Source organism: Typopeltis vanoorti, chromosome 7, assembly GCF_054136105.1.
Source record: "Typopeltis vanoorti isolate ZY-2024b chromosome 7, IOZ_Tvanoo_1.0, whole genome shotgun sequence".
In the NCBI taxonomy this organism is placed as follows: domain Eukaryota; kingdom Metazoa; phylum Arthropoda; class Arachnida; order Uropygi; family Thelyphonidae; genus Typopeltis; species Typopeltis vanoorti.
The window spans coordinates 71,642,067-71,668,955 of record NC_143555.1 but is presented as its reverse complement, the minus strand read 5'-3'; the positions used below and the strand labels follow the sequence as shown (position 1 = coordinate 71,668,955).

General features: G+C 35.9%; 1 protein-coding gene across 1 annotated transcript in view; it reads left to right on the top strand.

The window, feature by feature from the left end:
- Positions 1 to 26,889, top strand: part of LOC150104772 (protein inturned-like) — a 369,111-nt gene that overhangs the window by 22,310 nt on the left and 319,912 nt on the right. The window contains exons 4-6 of the mRNA XM_090395627.1: positions 3,455 to 3,523; positions 20,535 to 20,666; positions 24,209 to 24,318. Of these exons, the coding sequence (XP_090251753.1) occupies positions 3,455 to 3,523; positions 20,535 to 20,666; positions 24,209 to 24,318 (311 nt within the window). The remainder of the gene's footprint in view (positions 1 to 3,454; positions 3,524 to 20,534; positions 20,667 to 24,208; positions 24,319 to 26,889) is intronic.

The following is a 26,889-nucleotide window of genomic DNA, read 5'->3' as shown; positions in this document are numbered from 1 at the left end:
ATACTGTTCATGTGCCTGCCAGTCACCTTTCTCCTTAAATTCCCTCCATAGTTGTTTCGTTTTTTGCAGCTCAAGCTTAATGGTGTTATTCATCCATTTAACTCCTACTTGATTTATTATTCGGACTCTAGGTATACAGTCAACCATTGCTTCATGCAAACACTTTTTAACCACCTCCCATGCACTGTCAACTTCTAGCCCTTGCAGTTGTACATGCCATGGCACTGTACCAATCAATCTCCTAAGCTTGTCATGCTTACCAGCCCAATAATTCCACGTGTACCATGTCTTAATTGTAGATTCCACACTTTTAGCCACCTCCCAAGTCAAGACCCCCATGATCACGCTCACCAATTGGTAGCAACGTGGTCATATTTGTTACAGCCAAATTCTCAGATGCAATTATGAGTCTGTAATTCATATGCAGTTGAAGTATCTCTCTGACTCCTAGTATTTTCGCGCTCTCTGAGCCCTAGTATTTTCCGTTACATGCTGTCGCAGATAGTTATTCCTTAATAACCGCATAAAATCCAATTCCTTCCTCCCATGTGTCCTCTCCTCCTTCCAATCAATGTTACCATAGTTGAAATCTCCCATAATAATTACCCTCCTTCCACTCATTTCTTCTATTTGCTTAAACATACTATCGCCACCACCTATTCCATCACTTGGTCTATAGCAATACCCAACTGTATATTTTGTTCTGCTAGTTTCAATCTCACACCAAATATCCTCAAATGTGCTCTTTTCTCTATCCTGCAGTTCTATTCTCCTTGGCTGTAGCTCATCCGCTATCATCAATAACACTTTCTCCCCAATTTTATTCTCCCTGTCTCTCCTGAACACACCATACCCCTCGCATTCAATCCCACTAGCTGTGTCATCTTCTGTCAGCATGTTTCACTAATGCCAATAACCTGTGGTCTGGAAGTGCCAACCAAGGGCAAAAATTCTTCTCTCTTGTTCCTAATACTTCTGGCATTTGTATACATGAATTGCAGAAGCCGACTTGTTCCATCCCTATTTTGATGCCATATACTAACTATCCCATTCTGATTTGGGGTCTTTCCTACTCGCGTGGGCATATTACACACATTCACACACTGAACTGTCTCCCTAAAATCTGCATATCTAATCCCCCCCCCCTTAATAACTAGTTTTCCCTGGTTCTGTACATTCACTTCCACTACATTCGACAACACCTTTTCAAGTCTACGTACACCAAATCTATTCAAATGTAAACCATCCATTTTATATAATTTGTTTTGGTTTTATTGATTATGAGAAAGCCTTTGATTTAATATAAACTTCTGCAATACTTAAAGCATTACGAAACCAACAAGTGGATGAGCCATACGTCAGAACCATCAAATCAGCGTACACCAATGTTACAGCAGCAATTCATTTCAATGGAAACATCTCTATTGTTGTATCTTTTGAGGAAAAAAAAAAACTTTATTTATAAACTCTGTAAAATTTGTGCATATACTGCAGCAGTCATCTTTGTAGTAAATGTGCCAGTTCTATTTTTTTCAACTAACTATTTTATATTCATTATAACATAATCACTGACCTTTATCTCTTAAATTTGACAGTATCAATTCATTCTTTGTAACACTGATCATTTCTGACTGAAAATATTAGAATATTTTGCAGTTAGTGACTGCTCATTATGAGTCAGAGTGCTCTGACTATGTTAATTTTTAGCAACACTGCCTTCTCCAAGTGGCCAGCCCTTAACCTGGATCACAAAAGTTTATTATAACAAGATAAGCTGCCATGTTAGTTTTTGGGGACTGTAGATATTGGCTGATGACATTTGAATCCTGATGAACATAGGGAAGAATAAAGAAAGGTTACTGAATAGATCAGTATCTAGTTGGAATAATAACGAAAGGACAGAGAGAGAGAGAGAGGGAGGGAGGGTGGGTAGAGAAAGATAAAAGACAGTGGTGAAAAAGAGGTGAGGACAGTGATCATGGATGGTTGTCTTTTTTTTCCCACCATATTGTTTTATTGCATCTTGTGTTGGGATAACGAAGAGTATTTGGAATTAAATTGCAGAGTATTGCTATGCCATCTTGAAGACAGAACTGAACTTCATTTGACTAATGTTCCACGTAGAAGCATTGAGTATATTAGGACATTTTGATGATAGGGTATATGTACTTCAGTCTTGGAAGGTGTGTTTTGTTTTGATGTTAGCAGAAAGTGCACTGCTATATTTTGGTTTTGGAGATGGAGATATGTTTAACCGACAGGTAAATGTATGTCCTCTATATGAAGCCTGTGTTGATGCCATCATATCCTTCTTAGCATAAAATTATATTGCTATAATGTGGGTTGGTTTCCATTAAGGTGAGTGAAGCTCTAATCGCAAGAAGTGCGATCCCGTTTCTTGCTTTTGTGAAGTAAAGATGTGAAAGATGAAGATAGCATTGAGCTTTTTACTTTAATCACATTATTAGAATAAGCATATTCCCAAGATCATCAGCTGTAATCATAGGAAAATCGTTCTACATCATTCTACTCTTGTCATGGATCTCCTTTGGAATCTCTAGACATTAAAAAAAAAAGAATTACAATCCAATAATATCAGATTTCCATATATACTGACTAAATCAGCTTCAATCCTATCTTAAACATAGCATAACAGTAATATGCTATGTTATGCTTTTTTGAGTTCTGTCTCTCTGCTCCAGCATAAGCAGCAAGGAACATGAACATATGATAAAAAAACTTTCCTCACATTAGTTCATCCATTGTTTGTAAAGAAAAGAAAAACAAGTAAAAAGAAAAGAAAGGAAAATGGTCTTCTTTTACCGCCTCCCTAAACTTTCACTTTTTTTCCATTATCCTGCCCCTCCCCCCTCATTATTATTCCAATCTCGCTGTTTTTTCTTTCTTTCCCCTTTCCACCCATTTGAATGCTATCAGCTAATATCTAAAGTTCAAGAATAAATTAAACTACTTAATCTCTTCATTGAATGTTTTAAAATTTTGTGATCCATTGTTTTGTTTTTTCAGCAGTTCTGACTAGTTAAATAATTACTATTATTTTACATTATTTTTTTATGTATTTTCAAGTTGCATTTTTGGATATAAGGAAGTGGAAACTATGATTTTTGGTGAGATGGATGATAGGCAGCCAGATGTTACAAAAGTTACTGTATTTATGTTTATAGGGAAAATCTTTTTTGAAAGTTTATATTCTTTTATTTTATTTTTTAATTTTTCTGATATAAAATATTGGTCAAAAAAAATTAACAAGTCAGTCAAGTTTTTTTTTTTTCTTCTCTTGACTTTTAGTCTATAAGCTGAAAAGAACTTGTCTGCTGGAGTGGTTAACAAAGATTACACATTACCTTCTAATCCTTTGAGTAGTAATTATTTTAATTTATAAAAAAAATTTTTATTTATTTATTTATATTTGCATACACTTTTTTTTAAATAGATAAAACTTGTTGTTCAGAGGTTTGCTGGTTATTCTAGTATGAGAAATAAATGCAGAGAACAGGCAAAGGTATGTCTCTTAATCTATTTATAAAAATGACAGAAATTATATTATACTATTTATAAAAATTTATTTATTCTTTTGTAATGGTGCTGTAATTTTATGAGATAAATAGCTAGGTACTAATTATAGAATTAAACTAGGTATAATTATAGAATTAAAAATTTTTGCAGTAGTCATTTGCACTTCTGAATTTTTCATTTACAATTGGCTCTCACTATAGCACACTCATAGGGATCACAAGAATTTTTTTCTTTTAGTGGATAGTTTGCTATATAGTGAATTTCCTTTAGAATATGATTGTGCAGTATGAGGCTTCTTGCAGGACTTTTTGAGTTTATCAGTCTGCTAAACTGGATTTGCTTTGCTAAGTTTCAAATTGCATACAAATGTAGTGATACTTTTTCTATGAGAATCAATTTAAAAAAACAAATATTTATTATTAATTATGTGGCTATTTAGCCTATTTTTATTTAGAAGTGCCCCTTTTCTTTGTAATGTCATTGACCTTTTACTCAATTTTAGAGTTTTACTGAAGTTTTACATGGTTAGATATATGAAGAATATAAGAGGGAAAATTTGGAATTACCTTTGTAGGATGTTTCTGGCTGTTGTTCTTATTCAGCGGCATGTGGCAATATATTTTACGAGGTGTGGCTATTAAATAACGAGACAAGGTGCGCTGTGAATTGTGTACTTGTAGCAGTGGGATGCGCTTGCGCCGTAAATGATCTTGAATGTTCTAGAAGCAGATGAGATAAGCATTGTTCACTGTTGCTCGTAGTTAGTCTGTAGGCAGTTATAAAAGAAACACATGTGAAGTGGCTTTGCCAGAATAATGTCTAACGTTAAACTCAAGCAGCGCATTAATCTCAAATTCCTTGTGAAATTGAAGAAATTGCTGACTGAGTATTTGAAACTGTTGCAGGAGGTGTACAGTGATAACGTAATGTCACGTGTATGAATAGTTGAATGGCACAGACACTTTGCTGAAGGTCGAGAAAATGTTGCAGATGACGATTGACTGAGTCTTCCTGTCAGCCGAACAAAACTTTGCAAAAAATTAATGAAGTTGCTGCAATGATTGCCGATTAAGCAATCGGATGATAGTAGACATGGTGCACATTGATAAAGAGATTGTACGACAAATTTTACATGAGCAATTGAACATGAACAAAGTCTGTGCCAAAGTGGTTCCCAAAAGAACTGTGTCAGGAGCAGAAAGATGTCCGGAAACAAATTTGCACTGGCATCATGGAACGGCTGACAGTGGTGCCGACTTTCAGGAGAAGATCATCACATGTGATGGGACGTGGATTTTCCAGTATGATCCAGAAACAAAGAGACAATTGATGCACTGGAAAACTCCCACGTTACAGAGAATGAAAAAAACAACTCAAAACTGACGGCAATGTTGATCATTTTTTTTTAATATAAATGGAGTGGTAATGGTTGAATGGGTACCAGAGGGTCAGATAGTTAACCAACATCATTACCTTGAGGTTCCTGCCAAACTGAGAGAACAAGTGAGGAAGAAGAGATCCAATCTGTTGAAGAACAACGCTTGGATTCTCCATTAGGAGAATCCAAGTGTTGTTTGCTGGACTTAGCTCCATGCGACTTTTACCTTTTCCCAAAGTTGAAATCCACATTGAAGGGCACCCATTTTCAGTCAGTGGATGAGGTAAAGGAGAAAACAGCAGTGGTACTGAAGCAGATAACACCTGATGAATTGCAGCACTCTTCCAACAATGGAAAATTTGTATGCAATGGTGTATAGATAGAGGAGGGAGTATGTTGAATGGGATAACAATTAAGTTGTACAATTGTAATAATAAACCACGTTTTTGCAACCAGTCTCGTTATTTAATAGCCACACCTCGTATTCATCACTATTGAAGGAAGGAAGACGGTTGGAAAATTCGGGGGTAGAGTCAATGTGGGAGAATTTTGCAAGGGGTATGTTGAACTTTTTGAAAAACCCAGGTTTTTTTATATATATTATATTATTAAGGGTGGGCAGAGAATACATTGGGAGGTGGGTCAAAAATAGAAGTTATATTTTGGAGAAGGGGGAAGGATATGACGGGATAAGATCAGGGGTGGGAGTAACGGGGTGCGAGCTGTTTCGACTGTGCATCATCTTTGGAGCCCGTGGGAAAAGTAGAGGCCATGTCCTGTCAGTTTGGTGTATCTGTGTTATTTCCTATTGGTAAGAGTCGACCTAATTTTTATGTTATGAAGCCTCCAGGGGTGCTTAAGGGTCAAAGTTATATAACTGAGAGGAGACCTCCACATAGCCTTTAAAGGAATGCGGAGAACCGACCAGGGATTCTGACCTAATGTCCAACCCTCACCTTCTCAAGGTGCACCCTGTTGGGTATCTACTTGGATACTGAACAAACGAGGATGGGCTGGCAATTTGGGATTTAGCCGACCAAATTGTATTCTTATTGGTTAAACCAAAATAAAAAATGATGGTACAACATGACAAAATTTCATGCCGGCTGGGGCGTTGTCCGGTTAAACAAGGGCCCCCGTTGTTTTCGCCAAGGAACCAGCTCGAACAGTGAAAAGACATCTACTGGAACAAATCTGAAAAAAACCCCCAACTCAACATTACCAGAGTTAAAGATCGGAACTATCAATGTAAGAAGCCTGAATGGCAAAGAAATAGAGCTAGCTGAGGAATTAGATAAGTACCAGATCGACATAATAGGGGTGACTGAAACAAAAAAGACCAAAACGGGTGAGATCTTTCTGAGCAATAAATACAAAATGTTATATTCAGGCAATGACAATCAAGGAAAAGAAGGAATAGCCATAGTATTCAACATAAAATACGAGGCTAATCTTCTTGAATGGCAGTCAGTCTCAAGTAGAGTGATGTGGGCAAATATGAGAATGGGGAACTGGACAATGAGACTTATTTGTGCCTATGGTCCCACAGAGAAGGTTTTACTAAGGTAGAAGTGGAGGAATTTTTTGAGGCTTTAGAAAAAGCAACTGACACAATGGAAAAGGAAAAGTTGGTCCTTGTTGGGGATCTAAATAGCAGAGTAGGAAATGATTGTGAGATATACAAAAATATTTTGGGAAAATTTGGAGAAAAGAGCAAAGCTAATAATAATGGCAAATAACTTTTGGATTTCTGCTCACGACATGGACTGGTTATTACTAACACCATGTTCCAACATAAAATGTACACAAATTCACATGAAGAGAAGAGGCTAGGAATAAGAAAACTTTCATTGACTACGTTATTGTTGATAGTGATGTTTTCTCCCTGGTGCAGGACACCAGAGTGTACAGAGGATTTGAAATTGGAAGCGATCACTATTTAGTCTTGAGCAGGAAAAAATTGAATTTCATATTGAAAAGAATAACATGTAAGAAAGTTTTAAAGCGAATAAAACTTGGGCAACTTTCAGATGTGAACTGCAGACTAAAATACACAAAGATTATTGAAGAAAAAATGAAAGAGTTTGAGAACAGCAACCAAACCTTGGAGATTCAGTGGCAAACTCTGAAGAAAACATTGGATTCTGTCAGAGAGGCATATGGTGAGGTTGTCCGTAAGGATAAAAAAAATCAGAACTCCCTGGCGGACACAGGAAGTTAAAGAGACAGTGAAGGAAAAGAAGAAAGCATATCAAAAGTTCCTGTCAAATAAGTCACCTTGTGCTCTTAGAGTATATAGAGACAAATGCAAGAATGCTAAACACTGTGTAAAACTAGCTAAACAAAATCATGGGAGGACTTTGGCAAGAATATAGAAAATAAATATCAAGAAGGTGGTAAGATATTCTGGAGGTTGTTGAAGAAGCTTAAAAACGGAGGAAAGTGTGCTGTAAAAGGAATTAGAGATGATAAAGGTGACATGAAAATAGGAGAAAAAGATATCCTTGAAGTATGGAGTAATTAAATTGAAAATTTGCTAAATGAAACAAGCAGTGATGACAGCACAGTGATAAAAAAACACTGACCAGGCATGCAGGCAGGAATACATATCCCTACTTGAAGTAGAAAAATCTATCAAAGGCTTGAAATGTGGAAAGGCAGCTGGAGTAGATGATATTCGACTAGAAATGCTGAAGTATGGTGGTATAAGAGTCTTACAGTGGCTGCACTGCATAGTCCAGATCACAATATGAAGGAAAGTGGTATTAAACATGATATCAAAATTGGAGATGTTAATGTCAGCTCTTTGCTTTATGCAGATGATGTTATACTTCTAAATAAATCTGCTACCAGTCTGCAAGATTCTCTGACTAAATTATAGCTGTTGCAATAGATATGGTATGAAGGTCAGCAATAAAAAGACAAAGACACTGAAAATAGGCAGAATCATTGAAAATGTCAACTGTGTTGTGAATGGAGAACCTGTGGAACAAGTAAAACATTTCAGCTACTTAGGCACGATTTTTACTGAAGATGGTAAATTAAATATAGAAATAGAGAACAGAATCAGCAAAGCTGGTATGGTGGGAAGTCAATTGAATAAATTCATATGGAATAAGAGAGAAATTAGTCGGAACACTAAATTAGCTGTATACAAGACAGTGTTCAAACCAGTTTTAACTTATGGATCTGAGAGCTGGGTCAGAAGTAAAACACTTGACCAAAGAGTAGAGACCGCAGATATGAGAGTCCTGAGAAAGATTAGAGGCGTGAGTAGATGGCATCAATGGCAATATCATATAAAAAACTAGGATATTAAGAGAGAACTTGACACATGTCAGCATCCAGGAATGCGTTAGCAGAGCTAATATCAGGTGGTATGGTTACTTAAACAGAATGGGCAAGGAAAGATTAGCAAAACAAGTGTTCTCTGCCAGGTTGGCAGCAAAACAACCCAGAGGAAGACCAAGATATAGGTGGATTGAACGGTACAAAGTGCCTTAGACGATAGAAATATAAGATCTGATAATGTTGGAGTCTTGACAAGTAACAGACTGATTTGGAGGAAAATTGTAGATAGGAAGTTAGTAATGATATAATTTTTTCATGTAGTACTATCATATCCTGTACACCCCCTGAGGGTACATGGTAGGAATTTGATGATTATGATGATGATGGAGCCTCCAACACTTGGAGATTATGTAGGGCCTATGGACATTTATTGAGTTTTTGTTTAACAAAAACAACTTTTTGTTTAACAAAAAGGCAACTGAAGAAATTAAATTCTTTTCTATATGAAGTTATAAGTTTAGATGCAGACACCATAGAATGGTTAAAAATTCCTTTTGCAAGACCACCTAGGTTTAATGGTCTACCAAAAATTCACGACGGACATTTCTCTGCATCCTATTGTAGACTGTATTGATTCACCTACTTACTGCATAGCCAAATATCTCACCATCATCATCATCATAAAATTCCTGACATGTACCCTCAAGGGATGTACAGGATATGATAGTACTACATCAAAAAATTACATCATTACTAACTTCCTATTTACAATTTTCCTCCAAATCAGTCTGTTACTTGTCAAGACTCCAATATTATCATTATCAGATCTTATATTTCTATCAACTAAGGTACATTGGACCGTATCAATCCACCTATATCATGGTCTTCCTCTGGGTCGTTTTCCCCAACCTGGCAGAGAACACTTGTTTTGCTAATCTTTCCTCGCCCATTCTGTTTAAGTGACCATACCACCTGAGATTAGTTCTGCTAATGCATTCCTGGATGCTTGCAATGTCAAGTTCTTTCCTAATATCCTCGTTTTTAATATGATATTGCCATTGATGCCATCTGTTCATGCCTCTAATCTTTCTCAGGACTCTCATATCTTTGGTCAAGTGTTTTACTTCTGACCCAGCTCTCAGATCCATAAGTTAAAACTGGTTTGAACACTGTCTTGTATACAGCTAATTTAGTGTTCCGACTAATTTTTCTCTTATTTCATATGAATTTATTCAATTGACTTCCTACCATACCAGCTTTGTTGATTCTGTTGTGAATTTCCATATTTAATTTACCCTCTTAACTAAAAATCTAGGAATAAGTATGGTGTATGGTGTATAAGTAGCTGAAATGTTTTACTTGTTCCACAGGTTCTCCATTCAAAACACAGTTGACATTTTCAATGATTCTGCCTATTTTCATTGTCTTTGTCTTTTTATTTCTGACCTTCATACCATATCTATTACAACAGTTATTCAATTTAGTCAGAGAATCTTGCAGACTTGTAGCGGATTTATTTAGAAGTATAACATCGTCCGCATTAAGCAAAGAGCTGACATTAACATCTCCAATTTTGATATCATGTTTAATACCACTTTCCTTCATAATGTGATCCATATAGATAATGAATAACAGAGGGGATAATGTACATCCTTATCTCACACCAGATTTAACCATCTTCCTGTACTTCCTTCAATTCTAACTGCTGACTTACAACTCAAATAAAGACTAAGTATTGCTGGATATAATGTACCATTGACACCATATAACTGTAGCGTGTTGAATAGCTTCTCTCTTGGCGCCTTGTCATATGCCTTTTCCAAATCAACAAAACTTAAATACAGATCTTTGCTATATTCACATGCTTTCTCAACTATTTGTCTTAAAGTGAAGATCTGATCCTGACAGCCTCTATTTATCCTGAATCCAGCTTGTTCTTTACCAAGCTTTTTTTCCACAATTCCTCTCAACCGTTTCTCAAGTATGCTTGCATAGATCTTGCCAGGAACACTCAATAGGGATATATCTCTGTAATTCTCACATTCAGTTTTATTTCCCTTTTTATATATAGGTACTATGAGCTCTACTCCAATCATTTGGAATTCGTCCCTCTGTCCAGGCCTTCTGAACTATGCAGTGCAGCCACTGCAAGACTTTTATACCACCATACTTCAGCATTTCTGGTCGAATATCATCTACTCCTGTTGCCATTCCACATTTAAAGCCTTTGATGGGTTTTTCTACTTCAAGGATGGATATGTATTCCTGCCTGCATGCCTGGTCAGTGTTTTTTATCACTGTGCTGTCATCACTGCTTGTTTCATTTAGCAAATTTTCAATTTAATTACTCCATACTTCAAGGATATCTTTTTCTCCTGTTTTCATGTAACCTTTATCATCTCTAACTTCTTTTACAGCACTCTTTCCTGTATTCCTAAGTTTCTTCAATAACCTCCAGAATATTTTGCCACCTTCTTGATATTTATTTTCTATGTTCTTGCCAAAGTCCTCCCGTGACTTTTGTTTAGCTAGTTTTACACACTGTTTAGCTTTCTTACATTTGTCTCTGTATTCTCTAAGAGCACAAGGTGACTTATTTGCCAGGAACTTTTGATATGCTTTCTTCTTTTCCTTCACTGCCTCGTTATCTTCCTGTGTCCACCATGGAGTTCTAATTTTTCCATCCTTGCAGACCACTTCACCATATGCCTCTCTAGCTGAATCAATCAGGGCTTTCTTCAAGGCTTGCCACTGAATCTCCAAGGTTGGTTCCTGTTCTCAAACTCTTTCATTTTTTCTTCAATAATCTTTGTGTATTTTGGTCTACAGTTCACATTTGAGAGCTGCTCAACTTTTATTCGCTTTAAAACTTTCTTACATGTCATTCTTTTCAATATGAAATTCAATTTTATTCTGCTCAAGACTAAATAGTGATCACTTCCAATTTCAAATCCTCTGTACACTTTGGTGTCCTGCACCAGGGAGAAAACATTACTCTCAACAATGGCATAGTCAATGAGACTTTTCTTATTCCTTGCCTCTTCTCTCCATGTGAATTTGTGCACATTTTTATGTTGGAACATGGTGTTAGTAATAACCAGTCCATGTCGTGAGCAGAAATCCAAAAGGTATTTGCCATTATTATTAGCTTTGCTCTTTTCTCTAGATTTTCCCAAAACATTTTTGTATGCCTGACAATCACTTCCTGCTCTGCTATTTAGATCCCCAACAAGGACCAAAATTTCCTTTTTCATTGTGTGAGTAGCTTTCTCAAAAAATTCCTCCACTTCTACCTTAGTAGAACCATAGGCACAAATAAGTCTCATTGTCCAGTTTCCCATTCTGTTATTTTCCCAAATCACTCTACTTGACCCTGCCTGCCATTCAAGAAGATGAGCCTTGTATTTTGTGTTGAATACTATGGCTACTCCTTCTTTTCCTTGCTATAATTGAAGTGTATTAATCATTAAAAATTTATTTTTGTTAACAACTGTGCTATTAAGGATTGCGTAAACGAATTTTCTATCTTTCCTTTACGTACAAGTGAATAATTTAGCTAAGCACTTTTAATAATCCTTAAATCACTTTATCTCAAGCAACTCCGAATTACTTAGTCGTGGCGGTTACTTCACTTTGGTCACACAGGTCTGATTAGTTTTTGTGAGACAGTGCATTGGCTTACAAAGATCAGGCAATCTATTCACACAACCAAACATGTTTATTTTAACTAAGACAGTTAATATACAAAAGTAATGAGACATATCATGTGCCTGATTCTCCACATATTCAGTAAGACAACTCACTTAAAACACTAGACAAAGAAATTTTTATACACTCAACTTATTAGACACATGGATGGATTTTAGCATACATATCCCTACTCTCAATCCTATTAAAATAAGGTAAAATTATATATAACACGTTCTAAGCATTAGGTAACACAAGCAATATTCAAGTTTACAATCTTCTATTATGTGCATTCAAACAAATATTCAGCTTTCTGACCTCTTCACTGCATTATGCCATTGATTAAACAGAACTAACATCGATCATTTACACACACAACCTTGGACATTAACATAGAGCAATTTTCTTACTAGCTCACAATATCTTGTAAAGTCCTTAGTCCTAAAAATGTAAGGTTGAATTCCGCTAGTTCCTTTTTCATTCTTGGGAGAAGGCTGTGATTCGGCACTATCCGACTGTTGTCGTCTTGTAAAAGTAATGTATTTCTTCAGCGATATTAGGAACTGCTTCAGCTAAGACAAATCAGCATGCACGTGGATCGGTACATCCATCAGAGAATATTTCGGAAGGATATCTTGAAATACGACCTCTCCTGCCAGCGAACAATTCCCCAAGATCTCCCGAATGACTTGCTTGCGGGACTCCGACTCTTCTCCTCCTCGAAAAGCTTTCTACAGGATCCCCCCCAAAAAAAGAGAGCCTTTTGCTCCCCAATCGCCTCCTTTTATATCATTGGATATCCCTTGGCTTACCTTCCAAACTTCACAGATTGTGAAGGTCAGGGTGGTTCCCAGTCTGGAAGCACCCTGACGTCACCCAAGCTTTTTTTATGCAGAACTACAAAGTTAGCGATTATGACAAATTTAAAAGGCAACTTGGAGCAGTGCTATGGCATAAGAAACTACATGGAATGAATGTCATTTGCACATTTGAAGTGGTCAAGGATTATTTGAGCAAGGCATTATCAGAGCGCATATTAAAACAGGAGCTGCAAAAAAAAAAAAAAAAAAAGGAAATATTGCAGAAGGAATATAAACAAGAAGATTAGCATTCCCATGAGCAGTATAAAGCACAAGCAAGAGGGTTAACTAGTATGGTGATGAAGGCTACATCAGATTTTGAGAGAAAATTAGCTAAGCACGCCAAAGTAAATCCAGAAGAGTTTTTTCGTTATGTAGTACGAGAAATAATGATTATGGGAAGATAACTTGACTCAGTGCTGATGGTAGGAAAGTTGTGTAATCTGTCTCAGCTCTGGCAAGGTTTCAAGGGAGTAGAAATAGGGTAAGATAGTTGGATTACATAAAGGTGGCTCCAGGAACAGAATTAGCAAATTACAGACCAATTAGTATCTCTGGAGTGGTGGTTAAAGTGTTGGAAAAGTTGGTTAAAAGTAAACTTCAGGCATGTGTGGATAAGAATATGATGCTCAACAGGGGATAACATGGCTTTGTGAAAGGTAGGTCCTACCTGAGTAATTTATTCACATTTTATAATAAGGTGAGCAGAATTGAATCAAGGAAATGGCTACATCACAATACCCTTGGAATTTGAAAGGCATTTGACAGAAAACTGCATGGAAAACTGTTACAGAAGTTAGAGCAAATGGGAATGGATATGAGGTTGGTGGCATGGACGGGGTGAGGGGTTGGCTGATAGATATCAGAGAGTGGTGCATGGTGGAGTGGAATCAAGGCAAATGAGGGTGACTAGTAGAGTGCCCCAGGGCTCTGTACTAGGATTTAATTTGCACATTAATGATATTGCAGAAGATTTCAAGGGGGATGTTCAGTTGTTTGCCAATGATGCAAAACTAGGGAGAGCAATAGTTGATAAAGGTGACGTAGATATCTTACAGGATGATTTAAATAAATTGGCAGTGTGGGCAAAGGACAGTGGTTGTCAATTCATTGTTGTAAAATATAATGCATTTCGGGATGAAAACATTACACACCTCATATCATATTGATGGTACTACATGTTTGATGGTTTCCAGGAAATTGATGAGGCTAGGACTCAGGTGGATAGAGATTTGAAATTCAGAGGACATATTGCAAGAGTTGACAGAATAGTTCAACTCTTGCAATACTTGGATGCTGAAGAGCACAATGACAAGTAAAGATAGGCAGGTTATTATTCCTCTTTATAAGTCTGATTTGGCCACATGTTGACTGCAGTGTACAGATTTGATTACCTTCATTTCTTGGGATCGGGAGGTGGCAGAGAGAATTCAGAGATGAGTGACCAAGCTGGTGACTGGTCTGTGAATGTTCCATGTGAGAATAGATTGTAGAAACTTGAGTTACTAAAGGGATTCTATAAGATTGACATAGAAGAAATTTTTCAATACATGGGGAGTAGGCTAGGGGGGGAAACAAGGGGTCACTTGGAAGTTATCTAAGAGTGTGGTTAGTATGGACTAGTGTATGGACTAGGCTCTTTACTTGGAGAATGGTGAATAAGTGGAATGAATTGCCAGATTGACTGATTTTTATGGTGCAAAGACATCATAGGTCATACTGCACCAGGACCCAGGTCACAGCAGTACATATGGTAACTGGTTAGTAGGACAATCACAAACATCCATGCCCTTGGTGGGATTCGAACCCCCCCAACTTCTTGGCTGGAGAGTGAATATGCTAACCACTTGGGCAACCAGCCCCCCCCCCCGGATCGAATTGCCAGAGGGGGTTGTGAACACCTCAACCGTGTGCATAGGTTTAAGCAGAGTATGATAGGTATTTTGTTAATGGATAGAGTGGGTCTCCTGCAATGAGTCTTTTGACTCTGTGCAGTGTTCATATAAATAATAATAATGAATGACTATTTTTGGTCCTATTATTAAGTTCAATACTAAATAACAAAAAGTAGGATAAAAATATTTGAAATAACTAATTTGAAAGTTTTGCAAATGTGACAGTCATTATTACATTCAAGAATATTTTGGTATAAATTATGTATTTAGTTCAATCCTTTATCCAAGTATAAGCAAACAAGGTTTGAACCGGAAGTATCTTCAGGACTGGGGCAACTTGTGGTAAAGGTGGTATAAGTTCCTAACACTTGCCTTAGTATCTCCCATAATGCAAAGCAAATCTTCTTGTGGACATGTATAATACTATGCATAAGAATTTATACATTCAAGTGATGAGAACTTATACCACCTTTACCACGAGTTGTCCCAATCCTGAAGATACTTCAGGTGCAAACTTTGTCTGTTTACACTTGGATAAAGGATTAAACTAAATATATACAGGTATCCCTTGCTTAACGTGGATTTGATTATCGTGGCAAGAGTTTTGATTAACGTGCCTTTAAATTTACCATGCAAAATCATGCTCATGCCACGAGGCTGCTAACCTCATGGTCATCCAAATTCTCTTAATGATCTGTGTGAGAATGTGAAAGTTTTATTTTTCCCACCAAATACGACATCATTGCTACAACCCATGGACATGGGCATCATTGCAACTTTCAAAGCCTATTTTCTTAAAAAGACATTCTCAAAGGAAGTAGAAACAACAACGGGAGAAAATGCAATTACACTCCACGAATTTTGGAAAAATTTAACATTAAACACTCAATTGAGAACATTTGTGACTCATGGGAGCAAGTGTCTTCTAGTTGCATGAAAGCTGTTTGGAAAAACCATCTGCCAGAATGCACTAATGACTTAGGTTGTTTTCAAAACCCTATGAACAACATGGTCATAGAAATCGTTGCAATTAGTGAAGACCTCGGTTTTGATGGTGTTGATGCAGAATGTTAAAGAATTATTAGATTAAAATTCAAAAGATTTCAGTGACAATGATCTTCTTGAAATTGAACAATGCACATATGAATACAATGAACAAATGGAATGTGAAGATGAGGTTCCAAAGGAAATAACAGTCAAAGAATTGAATAGAATATTTCGCAGTTTAGAATCGCTTAAGCAGCAAGTAATGGATATGAATCCAGATGTTAATTGAAGAATGCTTGTTTGTCGAGGTCTGGAGTCATTTTGCTTGTTATCATAGAATTTATGCCGATAAGAAAAAAACTAAAACTATTCAAACGACTCTTGATAACTTCTTTTGATTGAAAAGAATTGCAGTAACTAATGTAGGTACAAGTATTTATTAAGCATTTACTTTGCATTCATTTTTTATCTTTCCTAAAAGAGTACCGTATAAAACGAACTATTAGTACAGTAATCGATCATGGACGAATTGTACTTTTTACCATTGATTATTAGATTTGATTAACATGATTTTGATATACGTGGTGACATCGAGGGATTAATTAACCGTGTTAATCGAGGGATACCTGTAATTTATAGTCTAACCAAGTGAAAAAACTTCCAACATCTTTCTCTAATCCAGAGTAATTTAATAATAAGGTGTGACACTGTTTGGTAACTCGTATAGGTAAATATGACTTCTCCATTACTTTCCACCTTGGTTTCACCACCACTGGATCTGTCTCCCACTGATGTGCTTTTGTGCAGAAGTGGTACCTTTCCTTGAGGCATAAGAGTCTCTTCTTTAGGTAGGTAGGTTTTTGCCTGTCTCTGAGTGGAGCCACCGCTGAGATTATGGCTCTGTCTGGTGGTGGTGGAGGGGGTGAGCCCGTCGCTGGGTAGAGCCAATGCTGAGAAGTTCTTGGTGACGGGGGTGAGCCTGTCACTGAGTTGGATGGTCCTTCAGTCACTTATAGGGAGTGGTCTGGGGGATTGCCTAAGTTTTAGGGAATTTCTTTACTTAAACACACCTCAATAAAGATCGAAACTGGTCTGGGTAGTGGCCCTTCTTGTAGTGCATAGCATTATACATGTCCCCAAGGAGATGTGCTTTCCGTTATGGGAGATATTAATGCAAGTGATGAGAACTTATACCACCTTTACCATGAGTTGCCCCAGTCCTGAACATACTTCAGGTGCAAACTTTGTTTGCTTACACTTGGATAAATGATTAAACTAAATATATAATTTATAGTCTAACCAAGTGAAAAAACTTCCAAAATATTTAGGTATGTTTTCTGGTCAGTATTCTTTCTGAAATAAATTTTGATTAATAGATAAAAATTAATTTTCACTTGCAGATATTTTATATAAATGAGTAATTCCTCCACTAAGCTTTGTTATTATGCATAGGATTTTTACTTTGGTATGATTTATATAAGACATTTTATTTAGAATCCTCCAAACCTCTAATTTAAATGAAGTTTAGACTTTTGTGAAACTTTATTTATTCTGTATATATGATAAGTATAGTTGTAGTGAATAGTACAGGACACTCACTGTATATTTTTGAGTAACTCAAACTGTATACACTTCAATAACATGTGGACCCTTCTTTGATCCTCTCATTTCATATTCTAGGCATGATCCCTGTCAGTTTGTGATGATAAGAATCTGGAATTTTGGGAATATTTTTTATTCAGCATGATGAATAAAAAATTGTTGAACACACTGGTCTGGTAAGCACCATATCCAGAATTATTTATAGCACAGTGTTCCAGTTTATTTCAGAGGTATTTTTTAAGGTTGTGATCAGAACTCTATATAAGCTAGTCCAGTTATTTTACATAATTTTCCTAACCCATTTCATAATTGCACCTGCAGTATGATATAATGTATTATTATACCAAAACAGAAATGGATCCGCTCTGTAAAACTGCCACAGTACAGGTATCCCTTGATGAACGTGATGAATTAATCCCTTGATGTTACTGCATATATCAAAATTGTGTTAATCAAATATAATAATCCATGGTAAAAATTACAATTCATCCATGATCGATTACTGTTGTTGTGTCCTGAAAGGGCTAAGAAATGTTTAATGTAAATTATTCAGGTCACAACTTTAATACATCTTAGGCAGAGAATATGGAACGTTGGCGATTAGATAAGTGTAAGCTGTTTACAAGTGCAAAACAATTATAAATTAGGAATCACATAAATTTGTATAGTAAGCTTTTATATATAATCTGTATTAAGTGCGAACCAGTTATAGATCCATGTAAGCTGACAAATCCACTTAAAAAAGACCAGTCTCTAGTACTAAATTAGCAAGGCCAATGAGTCAGGGTTCAAGGGTCACTTTTGCCATCCTGCATTATGAAAAAGAAGGGAGAGAGAGAAGTACTGGAAAAGGAAAGCTGAGCATTTTCCAGGAAAGGAAAGCGGGCACACGTGCGATTAAAATAGAGGGAGCTAAGGAGATTGACGTTAGCTCACGTGACCACGTTGGCGCACATCGCGAAGATCGAGAATTGCCGAGAGGAGAAAATTAAACAAAAAGGCCTTGCAAGCACGACTCGAGATCTTTTTCCCTGGATTCCTGGTTCCTGATCTCTCGGACAGTGGTCGAGCTCGTCGTCGGGGAAGTTTCCTGAGCAGTCGTGGAAGGCATTTGGTTCGTCTGTCGTAACGTTCATATTGGGCCAAGCTATGTCCGTGCTCTAGGATAGCTGTGCGTTGTCATGCAACGGAAGAACCAAATTGATGCCGGCCGTACAAGGCAACGTTACCGTGCTACCTCCCAGTTTTCCCGATTAGATTCTACTCGCTCAGATCGACGGAAGATATCCTCTAAAGGGACCATATTGAAGGCCTTGATGACCAGACAAGGCAGGAACAAACAAATTTTAAGAATTCAAGGACAGAGATGGTAATGTAGACTTTTAAGATCCTATTTCGTGCTATAGAAGAGAGTGAATTTCCTGAGAGAACATTTGTAATGGACTAAGTTTTAAGGGACTGTAAGAAGAGCCTACAACTAGACGTAGGCCCGAAATAGTATCAAGATTTGTTTGCCTACAAGGCCGAGTAGATATCTGATCACGCTAAGCTCAATGCATAAATTATGTTATTGTGTTAACTTAAGGCCACGTGCATCAGAATGGCATGATGATTACCTATGAAATTATACAAAATTTGATTGTATTAATGATTATTGCAATTTAATATGTGTAATTAGTATAAATTATTAAGAGCCCTTGATCTAAATTGAGCGCATCCACACTAACCTGTTCGAATTGTATGATTGATTGTACATCTCTTTAAGGCTGATTAAACTGTTTCATTTATGTACTTGCCTGATCTGCTTGAGTTATGTGAATTCAAAACCACCGCTCATAAAAAATATCAACAAACTAAGCAGGATAAACCCAAGAGAATAAATATATTAAGCGAGCCACGACTGTAAGAAAGAAATAAGCAAGCGGAGGGATAAGATTAATCCTGATTCTAGTTATCATATATCACTCTGAAGGGGTCACCCAGAGCAGGAATCCTTTCTATCATAGGTATTAGCTGGCACAGAAAAAAAATAAATGTGTTAATACTTATAGGGTGAACTCCATCAGATTGTTATGTGATGATGATGTTTAGAAAATAAAGAGGCCAATTAGACTGCAAAAGATCCTAAGAAATAAATTAATTTAATAGGAGACCAGCGATTTACTTGCTTATGTGAAAGAGCTAAGATAATAATAGCCATGTATTAAACAAATAAAAGAGGGATCTCAATAAAAGAAAGAGGATAGGAAGGAAGAAGGATATAACACTGTATTAATAATTTGTTTTATGTGGTACTCTTTTAGGAAAGATAAAAAATGAATGCAAAGTAAATGTTTAATAAATGCTTGTTCGTACATTAGTTACTGCAATTCTTTATCTAAAAAAGTTATTAAAGTTTGAACATTTTTAGTATTTTTCCTATCAGCATAAATTCTATGATAACAAGCAAAATGACTCTCTAGACCTTGGTAAACAAGCATTCTTTGATTCTGGATCCATATCCATTACTTGCTGCTTAAGGGATTCTAAACTGTGAAATATTCCATTCAGTTCTTTGATTGTTATCTCCTTGGAACCTCATCTTCGTATTCCATTTGTTCGTTATCTTCATATGTGCATTGTTGTTGTTGGCCAAACTCTTAGTAAAAATTCCTTTGCAATTAGCACATTCAGCTTTACTCCCATTTTATAGATGGGAACTATGAGACCTCTATTCCAACCATTTGGAATTCAACTTTATGACCAAGCCCTCTGAATTATGCAGTGCAGCCACTGCAAAACTTTTATCCCTCAATATTTGAGCATGTCTGGTCATATCATATACTTCAGCTGCTTTTCCACATTTCAAGCTTTTGATAACTTTTTCTACTTCAAATAATGATATATACTTGTTTGCATTTCCCCTTGAATATTTTCTGCCTGTCAGCCACCCACTTATAAAGAAGGAAGGAAGAATATAAGGATATACAGAAGAAAAGAGTAATAAATAAAAGGATAGCTTAATCATATAGGTAAGTAAGATACATTCTAGGATGAGAACAGATACAAGAACTAAGCTTCGGGTGCTCTGAAATACAGTGTGCAAGTAAATCAGATGATTTAGAAATGTCGGTCAAATTGTTAAAAAATAAAATAGAAAAAAAATTTGCCTTCCCCAAAATGATCCTTCAAATTCTAGAAATTAGTTTTAAAAGTTGAAGGATAATTTTTACAGAGTCTAAATAATGTGTATCTTAATGTTGTTTTAGTGTGTGTTTGTGTGTTATTAAATTAATATTTGAATATTTTGTATTTCAGGAAGTATGTTACAGTGCTCTAGTTAAGCAACTCACAGGAGATAAATGCACATTGGAAGAAATCAAAGCTTCTTATCAAAATATTCCATATATTGTTATGTATTTGAATGTGGGTAGAGAAGAAAATGAAGAGGTAAAACTCTAATGATTTTTTTTTTTTTTTTTCAGATTAAATCACATGATTAGGAGAAAGAATAAATCAACTATAAATAGAACAAATAGTAATTTTTAGCATATTTTTAGCATTACTTTCTAAGGAACATGTATGTGGACCTACCATGGGACATTGGGTTTTAGATTTAATGATAACATGAAAGGAATAGACTGTATCAATTACTTTGTCACTGTGTGGCAATGATTAACCCTCATGGGAACTGAAATTGTAGGGAATGGATAATTTCAAAATTTAATATTTAAGGCAGCAGCAAGATTGGAATTTGAAGAAAGTTAATTTTGAGGAAAATCAAAATCAACTTTCTTCACAGTGAAATTTACTGAACAAAATGCTAATAATAAATTTAAAGCATTTAAGGATTTTGCACAACGTCATATTCAAGCTTATTCTGAGAAGTAAATTTAAAAACAAGATTGGAGTTAGTTGAATGAGAAAGCAAGTTCTCATAGAAATATTTTGTCTCAGATCCTTTGGGAAAATATAGGTCTGATTAATTATATGATAGTTATCATAAATAAAATCAAGTATAATTATTAAGTAAATTGTTAATTAATGGTTATAAAGCAAAATTTGAGTGGCACTTAGCTAGAAAAGCTGAGATGTTAATCTTGGTTATAAAGCTAAATTTGAGTTGCACTTAGCTAGAAAAGCTGAGATGTTAATCTTGGTTATAAAAAGAGAAACTGCAGGTATTTTTCTTGAGACAGTCAAACATGCTTGAGTTTTATGTGAAGGTGGTAGGGAATTGTTCGTGCCTTCCCATTGTTTAATATAATTCTCTCTGGGTTAGTCACAAGAAAGTGGAAAGAGAGGAAAATAGTTCCATTGCAGAAAAGGGACTGCAAGACTGTTGTAGCAAATTACCAACCGATCAGCATGTTCAGGAGTTGTTGTTGTTGTCAAGTTATTGGTTGGTCAAGAGCAAAATGCAGGCATGGATAGATGGAAATGGGATACTGTATGGGAAGCAACATGGTTTTGTGATGATAGGTTGTGCCTCAGTAACTTGCTCATGTTTTATAATACAGTGACATCTGAACTAGATAAAGGCAATAGGTTTACACTGATACTGTTGGACTTTGACAGAATACCACATGGAATTCTAATCAATAAATTACAGCATATAGAGCTGGAGAAGTGGATAAGAGGGTGGTTGATGGAGGGATATTAGAGAGTAGTTTATTCAGGAGTAGAGTCCAGAAGAAGGCCTGTGACCACCTAGTGGTGTGCCATGGGGCACTGTTCTTGGACCATTACTGTTTAATTTGTACATTAATGATATAAGAAGGGATCTGAGAGGAACTATTCAGTTGTTTGCTGATGATGATGCAAAATTGTTTAGAGCAATAGTTAATACTCATCATCATCAAATTCCTGATATGTATCCTCAAGGAGTATACAGGATATGATAGTACTACATGAAAAATTTACATCATTACTAACTTCCTATCTACAGTTTTCCTCCAAATCAGTCTGTTACCTGTCAAGACTCCAATATTATCAGTTTTATATTTCTGTCTCCTAAGGCACTTTTTACTGTATCAATCCATCTATATCTTGGTCTTTCTCCTGCCAACCTGGCAGAGAACACTTCTTTTGCTAATCCTTCCTCTCCCATTCTGATTAAATGACCATAGCACCTGAGATTAGCTCTGCTAATGCATTCCTGGATGCTAATAATATCAAGTTCTTTCCTAATATCCTTGTTTTTAACATGATATTGCCATTGATGCCACTGTTCATGCCCCTAATCTTTCTCAGGACTGTCATATCTGCAGTCTCTAGTCTTTGGTCAAGTGTTTTACTTCTAACCAAGTTCTCAGATCCATAAGTTAAAATTGGTTTGAACACTGTCTTGTATACAGCTTATTTAGTGTTTTGACTAATTTCTCTCTTATTCCATATAAATTTATTCAGTTCACTTCCTATAATACTAGCTTTGTTGATTCTGTTGTCTATTTCAATATTTAGTTTATCATCTTCACTAAAAATTGTGCCTAAGTAGATGAAATGTTTTACTTGTTCAATAGGTTCTCCATTCACAATGCAGTTGATATTTTCAATGTTTCTGCCTATTTTCATTGTCTTTGTCTTCTTTTTTAATGCTGATCTTCATACCATATCTTTTACAACATTATTCAATTTAGTCAGGGAATCTTGTATACTTGTAGCAGATTTATTTAGAAGTATAACATCATCCAAAGCAAAGAGCTGAGATTAACATCTCCAATTTTGATATCAGGTTTAATACCACTTTCCTTCATAATGTGATCCATATAAATAATGAATGAGAGAGGGGAAATGTACATCCTTGTCTGACACCAGATTTAACAATAAACCACCTTCCTGTACTTCTTTCAATTCTAACAGCTGACTTACAACTCAAATAAAGACTAAGTATTGCTTGATATAATGCTTCATTGACACCATATAACTGTAGTATTTTAAATAGCTTTTCTCTTGGCAATTTGTCATATCCCTTTTCCAGATCTACAAAACTTAAATACAGATCTTTGCTGTATTCCCATGCTTTCTCAACTATTTGTCGTAAAGTGAAGGTCTGATCCGGACAGCCTCTATCTTGTTCTTCACCAAGCTTCTCTTCCACAATCCTTAACCGTTTCTCAAGTATACTTGCATATATCTTACCAGGAACACTCAGTAGAGAAATACCTCTTTAATTCTCACATTCAGTTTTATTTCCCCTTTTATATATGGGTACTATGAGAGCTCTCATAGTACCCATATATAGATGATGAAGTTCGCTGAGCTATCACTCAGCGAACCTCATCATCTACACCAACGCCATCTACCGCCCATCACCACCACCTCCACCACTAGTATTTCCACAGATAAACACAAACATCCATGCCCACGGTGGGATTCGAACTCGCAGCCTCTTGGCTGGAGAGCGGATATGCTAATCACTCAGCCAACCAGGCTGATTTGATGTCAAGATGGCAGGAAAAAGATCCAGAGGAAGACCAAGGTCCAAGTGGATTAATTCAATTAGAATTGCCTTAGAAGAACAAAATGCTAGATATGACAGATTATTGGAGTGTTGACAAGTAATAGATTAATTTGGAGTAAAGTTGTTGAAAGGAGATGTAGACTTATTTCCTGATATCTACCTTGATGGTACATATCAGGAAATTGTTCATGATGATGATGATGATGCCATATTCAACAAATATTCTATGATCTTCTTCACTTTAATTTTAATTTTTATTTTTTTAATTTTTGGAAACAAATAGTTAATTTGATATATGTAAATTTCTTTATTACCAAAGTTAATAAAGAAAAGTTTCTTCAACTATGACAGCAGTCTCAGTGCATCAAGATGTTTTTTTTTTTTTTAGATTAGGAAATAAAATTTAAATAATAGAGATAAAGCTCTTTCGGTTATTTATTTAAAAATTTCTGGTCCAGTAATTTGGCATTATATCAATATACGTTTTAAAAATAAAGCAATGAAATATCATCCTCTTAATATTTTATAGGATGATGTACTCTACAGACATCCTGAACATAGCACATTATATTCCTTAAAGGGTATGTTCATTACATTAAGTCACATGATTGCAGATGTGGCATCATCTCCTCCCACAGGGTATGTACTAGTATATCATAAATTTTATGCATTCTGGTTTTCTTTTATTTTGCAGTTATGAGTTAATAATATGAACTACTATTTTATTTTTATTATTATTCTTATTTTTAAATTTTGAATACAAGAATGAGCTTTCTCCAAAACATTGAGTAAATATAAATTCATCTCAAATGTTTGGAAAAACCATCCCAAACATCAAAATAATGACAATAACAAAAGCATTTAAGTTGATGAAACATTAAAATAATTCATAACCTACTGTACTTCAGTTCAGCAGCATTGAAATTCTCATTCTTAATAATCACACTACTATTTTACATTAAAATAAATTAATATAAAATAAAATACAATTACCGTATTTGTGACTTACAAATACAGCAATTGTGAATTTAAGTAATTGTTCTTTCGTTAAAAAAATAAAGTATAAGGTAGTATCGTATAGTATATAGTATTTTTTCCAAAAGTCTTAGGCTGTGTGTGTGTGTGTGTGTGTGTGTGGGAATATGAAGAGTATCTTAGCAACCATACTTTCACTAATATAGGTTTACCATGCTGAAATATGATTTGGAGTCTATCTCCATTTTTGAATGATAATTTGATTATCACATATGGCTTACATTGCTTGATACAACAATGTAGGCCAACAAATATACACCAGAGTTGAGATATCATTTGTTCGACAGTGTACCATTCATGAAACATGAAGAACAACTTTTTTTTTTTAATGTAACTACTACACAGGAAAGATTGCAAGCCTGTAGTATATTGGTAGCTTGGATAAGCTAAAGATTTTAATTATATTATTTCATTTCTGTTTTTTTATTATATTTTCAGACAGTTCAGAAACCTGCTATAAAGATCAGGCATATAACTTTTTCAAGCCACTCCAGTAAGAGAGGTGGTGCTGTTAGAGTGGGTAGTGAAATTCATCTCTCTTCTAAAGACAGTCATAAACATCCATGCCAGCAAAATTTGAACCTACAGACTGTTAGATGGAGAATTTCAAAGCAGGTGATTATGACAAGCTGAGGAGTCAGCTTTCAGCAGTGCAGCATAAGAATTTAGAGGGAAGGGATGTTGGTGGTGCATGGAAGGTGATCAAGGGGTATTTGAAGAAAGCAGTATTAGAATGTATACCTATAGCCAGAAGGATAAATTTGGTTGCAGGTTAGATGGCTGAATAGCATCATTAAGCATGAGTTGCAGACAAAGAAAATGCTGTGGAAGGAATGAAAGGAAGAAGGTGATCAGCATGCCTGTGAGCTGTACAAGGCACTGGTAAGAAGGGTGACCTGTGGTAAAGCCAAAGCTAATTATGAGAAAAAGCTAAGTTGATGAGGCCAAAAGAAAACCTAAAGAGTTCTTTCACTGTGTGGCAAGTAAAAGGAGGAATGACTTAAAAAAAAAAAAGTGTGATGGTGTGGAGGTAACAGAAACAAATCAAATAATTGAATAACTGAGTGAGCATTTTGCAGGGGTGTTACCCTCTTGGCAGTGATGTTGCAATGCCAGATGTACATTGACTGATGGGAGAAGAGAAGTAGAAGAAATGAATGTGCTTAAAATATTGCAGAACTTCAATGCAAACTTAGCCATGAGATTAGATGGCATATCAGCCTATGTATTATGAGAATGTGCAAGGGAAATATCAACTCCTCTGACCAGGCAGCTTAATTTAAGTCTCAGTACTGGGAAGGTGCAAATGGATAAGAAAGAGGACAAAATAGTCCCACTGTATAAAGAAGGGTCTAAGACAGAAGTAGTAAATTATAGGCTAATCAGCATTTCCAGAGTGCTGTTTAAGGTATTAAAGAAATTAGTGAGAGACAGAATTCAGGATTGGGTGGATAGAAATATGATACTCTATAAGGGACAACATGGTTTTTGAAGGGTAGATCTTGCCTTAGTAATATACTTTTTATAATACAGTAACTGTTGTTAAGTTCTGAATGAAACTAAAATTGGATTAATTTACGTTTCCTTCAGACTTAACATGGGGTTACATTTTGAATCAGTTATTGATATATCAGAATATACTAAACTCTTGTGAATTACTAAAATATTACTAAACTGAGAATCTTTCATTTATTTTGTTATAATGTAAAGTATTATGAATTGCTAAATTGCTTAAATCTTACTGCTTAAGTGTAAGTACTTATAAATTGCTGGGAGAAAGAGATAATCCGATTAAATAAAAGGTGGCAGGAAACGAAACACGTGCAACAAAGAGTACAGGTGCACCCTTTTTGTAAGCAAGTAGTCTCTCTCCCCCCCCCCCCCCACTCATGCATTACGAGAATCACACTAAGGATATTCCGTGTGTGGCGCTCAGTACTGGGTGACGTGAAGTGACGCTGAAAAAATGGGAGGAGAAAAGGATGACATAGTGTTAATGTGTAGCGTGCAATTTAAAAAGTCGTGCAGCGCCAGAAAAAAAGGCTCTTATTCTTAGGCTTGTGCTCTCTTACACTCCGGGTCTTGTGTGGTCTTGCTGTGGAGCCTCCTTGTGGCATCCCCTCCTTCCCCGCAGATTCGAGATAATGACTGAGGAACTTTGTCATGGATTTCCTG